Source organism: Mirounga leonina, unplaced genomic scaffold (assembly GCF_011800145.1).
Source record: "Mirounga leonina isolate KUSES-001 unplaced genomic scaffold, KU_Mleo_1.0 Mir_174269, whole genome shotgun sequence".
In the NCBI taxonomy this organism is placed as follows: domain Eukaryota; kingdom Metazoa; phylum Chordata; class Mammalia; order Carnivora; family Phocidae; genus Mirounga; species Mirounga leonina.
The window spans coordinates 6,901-14,923 of record NW_023270452.1 but is presented as its reverse complement, the minus strand read 5'-3'; the positions used below and the strand labels follow the sequence as shown (position 1 = coordinate 14,923).

At 42.5% G+C, this 8,023-nt stretch overlaps 1 protein-coding gene across 2 annotated transcripts; it reads left to right on the top strand.

Moving 5' to 3' along the window:
* The first annotated feature begins 178 nt into the window (after positions 1–178).
* On the top strand, positions 179–7,707 carry LOC118021506 (zinc finger protein 350-like). 2 transcript variants are annotated; one of them, XM_035021485.1, is made up of 4 exons: positions 179–487; positions 855–981; positions 2,160–2,255; positions 5,720–7,707. In XM_035021485.1, exons 1-4 carry the CDS (start codon positions 362–364, stop codon positions 7,078–7,080), a joined length of 1,710 nt encoding a protein of 569 aa, XP_034877376.1. In that variant the 5' UTR covers positions 179–361; the 3' UTR covers positions 7,081–7,707. The 2 variants fall into 2 exon arrangements, with proteins under 2 accessions (XP_034877376.1, XP_034877377.1); XM_035021486.1 differs by having other exon boundaries at positions 181–497.
* The last annotated feature ends 316 nt before the right edge of the window (positions 7,708–8,023 follow it).

Below are 8,023 nucleotides of genomic sequence, written 5' to 3'. Positions count from 1 at the left end.
TGGTCTGTGTGAGATTCCCCTTCTCCTGAGGCATGGTGCTGGGGTAGATCTCATTTTCCTCTTCTCGTGTCACACTCACCCCACTTACACATCACAGAATGAAGGAAAACCTCCACTGCATTCAAAACCTCAGGCTTTATCGGTCAGACGAATAAGTCACCTGGGGCACCAAATAAAGGGACACTTAGCAGTACTGTGTGCACGTGTTAAAGTGAGTGCTCAGGAGCAGTGACAGCGTCTGGACCCAGAGGAAGTGCACCATTCAGACTACATTGTCTCCTCAACCCACAGGTCCTGATGCCCCAGGAGCAAAAGGATTATGTGAAGGAGGAAAAAATTACAAGATGTGGTGTCAGTTTTTATGGGGGCACGCCTGACCGAGACTGAGATTTCTGAAGAGAAACTAAAAATAGATCCGGAAGACACAAGGCAGAGCTTCCCCACCGCCAGCTGTTTTCAGGGAGCAGAACAAATGACCCAGGCCCAGGTGACTTTCGGTTTGTTTTATTCTTTCCTTTGTTCCCTAACAGAGTTGTAGAGGACTGTAAGAAATCAGTTGCATTAGTCTGAAAAATATACATACATGTATCTTTTGTCTGCATATATACATGGATGGTGTTTCTAGGTTAACAAGAAGATTGAACTTTTACGTGCTATAGAAATTTCTCATTGGATGAATGGATGGATGACTGTGCACAATTACAGAATATTTAATCAGGCATTTGCTTCTTTACACAAAAACCCCACTAGAAATCTAGATACAGCCTATAGAGTGGAAATAAGCAGAAAAATTTTAACATTTCTTCTATGTCATCAAAAGGATATCACTTCATTAGAAAACACTGTTATTACAGGAATCCCTGACATTTGATGATGTGGCCGTGGACTTCACCTGGGAGGAGTGGCAGCTCCTGGCCCCCGCTCAGAAGGACCTGTACCGGGATGTGATGTTGGACAACTATAGGAACCTGGTGTCAGTGGGTGAGGACAACTCCCTAGTGTCACTTAGAGGGTCCCCATCAGTGGCCTTTCCTTTCTCAGCTTCTTAAAGCTCTGTAGTGTCCGTGTTGCTCTGAAGTGAGATTCTCAGTCTCCTCCCTGGCTCCAGAGACATGGGTATATTCTCCCTTCTCCTGAGTGCAAGCCATTACTTTGTACATATGTGTGATATCTATATATGATGATGTATATATATATATATCACATATACATATATATGAAATATATGTATTTTTGTCTTCATCCCGAATTTTGGCACAGAGCTCCTATAACAGTTGTGATTTCCTAAGTTATAAGAGGATAAAGGTAAAATGGGTGTCTTTTGTTATTTATATAACAAGACCCTTTCAACGACATTTGAGTTTATGTTAATGAGGTGATTTTTGGAAAGCCACTATATAACCTAAGGATGGGGTCTGGTTGCCAGGGGAACCAATCATCATTAGAGGGTTGGAACTTATAGTTCCATCTCATCTCTGGGGAGGAGACAAGAGCTGGAGTTTGAATCTGTAACCAAAGACTAATGATTAATTTAATTAATCATGTCTACTTAATGAAATCTCCATAAAAACCCAAAAGGACAGTTTTAGAGACCTTTTGAATTGGTGAACAAAAGGAGGTGTGGGAAAAGTGCTCAGAGAGGGCATGGAAGCTCCATGCCCTTCCCACATACCTTGTACTATGTATCTCTTCCACTGGGCTGTGCCTGAGTTTATAATAAACCAGTGATGTAATAAGGAAACTTTTCCTGAGTTCTGTGAGTTGCTCCAGCAAATTCATTGAATCTGAAGAGGGGCCATGGGAACATCTGATCCATCAGAAGCCCAGGAAACAATTTGGACTTGTGACTGGGGAAGTCTCTGGGAAGTGGAGAGCGTGTGCGGTCTTGTGGGAATGAACCCCTTGAAGCCATCACGAGGTGGAGAATGTCAGAATTGAGTTAAATTGTTGGACACCCAGTCAGTGTCCTTTGGTGTCACGGGAATTCCTTGGTGTGTGAAAACCCCATATAGCAGGTGTCAGAAGTAAAGTACTGTAGTAGAGTATCAACAGTAGATGAGACACACAGTGCAGTATGTTTTTCCTTTATAATGTCCTTAACTATAAGGTCTTCCCAGACCTCAAGCCTTCTTCTGTCTTCTGTCATTTCCCACAAACAGGTTTTCACATCAGCAAGCAAGATGTGCTCTCCAAGTTGGATCAAAGAGAACCAACATGGACAGTGGAAGAAGACATCCCCTGTCGAACCCGTTCAGGTGAGTCAGAGAACCAGGAGGGGGCCAGAGTGTGGAAATCATATTCTAATTGGCCAGATAAGAGGCACAGCTGTGAGAGGGTTGGAGGATAGGTAGGCAGTGCCTCCCTGCATCTCTCTCCTGATGTGTGACCTCTTTTTCTTCATAGGAATTTAGAGAAAAATGTACCTTTTACCTATTCTGGGATCTATTCCATTTTTATTTTATGTACATCTTATTATTTTTTTTTTGCTTATTTGCGTAGTTCTCTTTTTCTTGGGATTCTCAGATCTTTCCCTTCTTCATACTCTTCTACCTTCCTTGCCATAAATGTCCACTGTCCAGAGGCCTCTCCCCAAACAGAAAACTTTGAATTCCTCACTGTCTTCTGCACCTTTCTGTCCCATTGGTAATGTTGATTTTTCCTTCCTAACCTCCTTCCCATCCTGGATGCTGTGCCCCCACAGTAAACTGGTCTTCACTGGGCCCTTGTCCTCACTTTGAGGTCCTCCAAAGGTTCTGTTTTCCATTTTCTCATCTGGTCTCCTAACCTTTCAAACCTTTTTTCCTCCCTCCCTCCCTCCCTCCCTCCCTCCCTCCCTTCCTCCTTCCCTCCCTCCCTCCTTCCCTCCCTCTCTTGTTTTATTTATTTAAGTAATCTCTACACCCAGTGTGGGACTCCCACTCACAACCTCAGATCAAGAGTCTCATGCTCCTCTCACTGGGCCAGCTAAGCGCCTCAAAGTTTCTTTATTCTAATAAGCAAGCTTCTTCTGTTCCCTGCAGGAGACTCTCAAACTGACATCTCCTCAAAGTGATCCAGCAGACTTTAGTTCTATATAATTCACTTATCCCCTTGGCAACTCTCCCGAGTTCCCAATAAGTGCAAGGAACTCTCATCCTCTTCCCTCCCAGAAAACCTCTGTAAGTTTAGGTTCTCTATACTCCTGTGCATCTTACATCCTGGCCATCCAGACATTACCTCAAATATTCCATATATGCAGAGCTCTCTTCTTTAAAGGAGTCTCTTGTTCATGAATTTTAGCTAAAAAGATATTTTAGCATCCTCCATTCTCCATTCTAACCTAAGTTAGATCATAACTCATGCCTACTTTAATTCCTCTGTGTATTTACTAATTTTGGACTTTCTTCTCGTTCATTGTAGGTGTTACACTGTTGGGTTCATTTCCCTGAAACTTTTATTTTTTTTCCATCATATTCTGATGACATTAAGTCCCAGTTAACCACATTACCTGTCACATGACATGAAATTCTTTCTGTGATCTCCATAATATATTATCTTGCTCACACAAATAGTTTCTTCATCTCTCCTACACTCTCCCCACTGTGTTCTGTATATGTGATTGCTTCCTTCATTCATTCCTTTAAAAATTATTTTTTGATAGCGTGTATGCTTGAGGGTAGGAGCAGTAAGAAAATGCATACAAATAGAGCAAGAGCTTTCATTCTAAGAGAAGGTTTAAAAAAATTAATCAAAATAAACAAATAAATAGTATGTCCAGAGAGTGAAAAGTACTGTGATAAAAATTTAGTCACTATAACAGAATAGTAGGGGCTTGGTTTCCTCTTTAGGAATGGAACACCCCTCTGATAAGGTGCCTTAGAGCCAAGAGGTGAGGGAAATTAGCAGGCTGCTGGATTGGGAGTGTTCCAAGCAGAGAGCAAAGCAAATTTAAAAGCCCAAAGCAGGAATGTGTTTGAGAAACATTAAGGAGCTGGGTGGACAGAGTGGAGTGTGCTGTCGGGAACATGATGGAAATAAGATCAAAGAGGCAGTAACAGCAGGGGGAAGGGAAAGTAAGATCATTCAAGTAATCCATTTCAAGGGGTCATGATTTTATTTCTAGTAAGATGAGAAAACATGAGCAGTTCTTGAGTACTGGAATGACAGGAAGTAATTACGTGTTCAAAGAATCCCTCTGGTTGTTATATAGACAAGAGACAGTAGTGGGCAGGGGTGCCATACAGGAGGCTGTTGCACAACATGATGACAGATTGGTTGGCTTCGGTATGGGTGGAGGGGAAGTGCTGGTCACGTTCTGGATGTAGTCATTACAGAGGGCAGATGAGATTCGACATTTAAGTAAATATGGGCTTTGTGAGAGGAAGGAATGGATGGAGGTTGAAGGTAAGGCTCTGGGAGTGAAAACGGCCGTAAGGAACATTAAAACAGCATGTCTGAATAATGAGTGCTTGGCCTTGCCTGTGATTTGAGGAATAGGAAATCCATGTTAAGGTACACTTGAGCAGGTAGATGAGGGATGTGAGTAGGCTCCCTGGGTAAGGAATGTTCCCAGGTAAAACTGGAAACTCAAAGGCCTGAGGCAGGAGTGTGGTCTGCAGAATTTATGAAGAGAAGACAGAGCAAGACTGGAAAGAAGGTCAACGGGGTAGTGGCTGGGGGTTGGGGTAGCAGGTCACCTAAGGGTCTTTCATGGACATGGTAAGACCTTGATTTTATTCCTCATGAGATGAGAAAACATTGGGGAGTTTGGAGTGGAGGAGGCTTGACACGATATAATTTATGTCTGGCAGGATCACTTTGGCTATTTTCTAGAAAGCAGACAGGAGCTGGCCGGGCAGGAACAGGAAAGCCAAGTAGGAGGCTGCTGCTGTAGATTGAGAAAGTGACTGGCTTCCAGGAGGGTGGAAGGCATTGGTGTTGGTCCGGTTCTGGTTATGAGTGAGTGAGACACAGATGACAGGAGGTGCTGAGAAGTTCTGTCCTGATTAAAGGGAAGAGCGGAGGTGTCATCATTCACTGTGTTGGAGGCGACATGTGGAGGAGGAGATTTGGGATGGGAAACCAGGGGTTCCCTTTTGGATGTTGTAGGTGACATGTGCTTGGAGCCCACCTGTATCGTTATTGTTGCTCCCCAAGGCTGACTGAGACAATGCATCCTCCAGGGAGGCCTGTCTTCCTCCACAGTGTCACCTGATTTCCTGCATCTCTCTCCGTCTCCATTGCTCCTTCACACCAGTTTTCACAACGTGCAGCTGTCTTCCTTGTGTCCTTTTACCAAACTACAGTGTGGGCTCCCTGAACATGAGGACTCTGTGTGTGTCCCCAGCATGAGCGCCATGTCCTGTGCACAGTAGTCCTCAGTAAGGATTTGTGACGTGAATGAGTCTGTTTCTCCCCAGTTTGGATGAGGTGGCCCTCCAACCAGTGGTCTGCTGCTCATGGGAAATTGCGTGTATTTCACAGGCGCTGCATGTTTTGCGAGGCCTCATTTAGAAATCAGTCAAATCTGTATTTATTTATTGTGAATGATCCAACCTTGTTTTTACAAACTTTTATCTTTTGGGTTACTTATATTACTGTTTTATCTGATGTACAGGAGTTGTATTGATACTAATTTCAGAGTCATCACCAAATAGACATATGACATCAAGGGAGTCTTTTAATTGTTTTTCGTCCAAATCAAGATGATAAATGAATTCGTTATTCTTTTCCTTTCTAGGAACCTGGAAACTTGATGACTATTTGCCAGAGCACTTACAAAATGAAATCATGGAGAATAGCCTAGAACGATGGCGCAAACAGAAAACATTTGAAAATAACGTTCATCAGAGCACAGCTCGTTTCGTGTTAAGGCAAAATCATGATATGTGTGACTTACATGGAGAAACTATGAAACCAAACTTAACTTTACTTCACCAGAGCAGAAGCTATGAAATAAAGAACCCTGCAGATCTTACTGGAGGTGGAAAATCCTTTCTACATGCTATTAATGAACAGTTTCATCCCAAAATTAAATTCCCTGAAAGCAGAAAACTCATTAGTACTAAGTCCCAATTCATCAAGCATCAGAAAACGCAAAAAACAGACAAACCTCATGTATGCAGTGAATGTGGGAAAGCCTTCATCAAGAAGTCCTGGCTCACAGATCACCAGATCATTCATACAGGAGAGAAACCCCACAGGTGTAGCCTGTGTGGGAAAGCATTCTCCAGAAAGTTCATGCTCACCGAACACCAGAGAACACATACAGGAGAAAAACCTTATGAATGCACTGAATGTGGCAAAGCCTTCCTGAAGAAATCACGGCTCAATATACATCAGAAAACACATACAGGAGAGAAACCATATATATGCAGTGAATGTGGAAAAGGCTTCATCCAGAAGGGAAATCTTATTGTACATCAGCGAATCCATACTGGAGAGAAACCTTATATATGCAATGAGTGTGGGAAAGGCTTCATCCAGAAGACATGCCTGATAGCACATCAAAGATTTCACACAGGAAAGACTCCCTTTGTGTGCAGTGAATGTGGAAAATCCTGTTCCCAGAAGTCAGGTCTCATTAAACATCAAAGAATTCACACGGGAGAGAAACCCTTTGAATGCAGTGACTGTGGGAAAGCCTTTACCACAAAGCAAAAGCTCATTGTCCATCAGAGAACTCACACAGGTGAAAGACCCTATATCTGCAGTGAGTGTGGGAAAGCTTTTGCCTACATGTCTTGCCTTGTTAAACATAAGAGAATACACACAAGAGAGAAATGTGGAGATTCAGTCAAAATGGAAAAGCCTCCCTCAGAGAATCACAGCTTATCACAGACGAGTGGTGCCATGCAGGAGAAAGACCTTGTCAATACAGTGACTATGCACGTGCCTTCGGTGGCTTGTCAGACGCCAGTAAACATCAGTGGGCTCTTAGCAAATAGGAATGTGGTTCTAGTGGGACAGCCTGCAGCCAGATGTGCACCTTCAGGAGACAACAGAGGATTGACACAGGACAGAAACCTTATGAATGCAGTGAATGTGGTCATGCCTTCAGTGGTCAATTATGTCTTATTTTATGTCGCAGAAAACCAGTAGGAGAAAGCTCAGAGACCTTCTATGTGGAGAAGGGTTGAGCAAAAATTTCTAGGTCATCGTATGGCTGAAAAGTATATACTGAGAGGAACTATATAAATGCCGAGGCTGGGAAAGCCTAATCTCCTCATCCTATTAAAAATATGCATTGATACACAGGCATAATCTGATGTCAACCCAAATACATACACCTCAATTGCTGTATTGTGTCTGTTAAAGGAATGAAGGAAGTCAGAGTTCAATAAGTGGAGGGAATAAGTATGTTTTAAAAACATACAAGGAAATTTGTATCTGGAATGCTATGAACGAAAAATCTGGAAAGGGCTAACATTGGGTGGGTGGGATATGGGGCATGTGTATATTAATTCAGTTTGTGCAGGCCAAGGTGAAGGATTAATTGGAAACTGCGATGTCTGCTATAAACTCTTAGAAGTTTATTTTATGCAGAGGCACTTACGGAACAGCAGCCTTAGATTGAGTCAGTTCATTCATTTACTGAGTATGGGTTCTGTTTGAGGAGGTGAGGATTCAGTGGTGACCAAAGCAGAAAAAGGCCATGGTCTCTTGGAGAGAGCATTGAGGTAACCAGATTATCTTTAAGTGGTACATTTATACCAGCTAATCTAGTAAGAGGATGTAAATATCTATTCCAGGTGAAATAGATACTTTCTTGGTTCATTCTGGTTGATAAGACACACTGTAGCCTGGATGGCTTATAAAAAGAGAAATTTATTTTTTAAAAAAAGTGCAAAGTTCCTATATAATAAAAGTTTCAAAACTTTCTAAATAATATATGAGAAGTCTTGAATAAATAATGAAAGAAAAAAATTTACTTCTGTTTTGGAAGCTGTAAGGTCGAAGATCAAGGTGCTGGCAGATTTGAAGGTCTGCTTCCTGGCTCACGGAAGGCAGTCATCTCACTGTGTCCTCACAAAGGGGAAGGGCA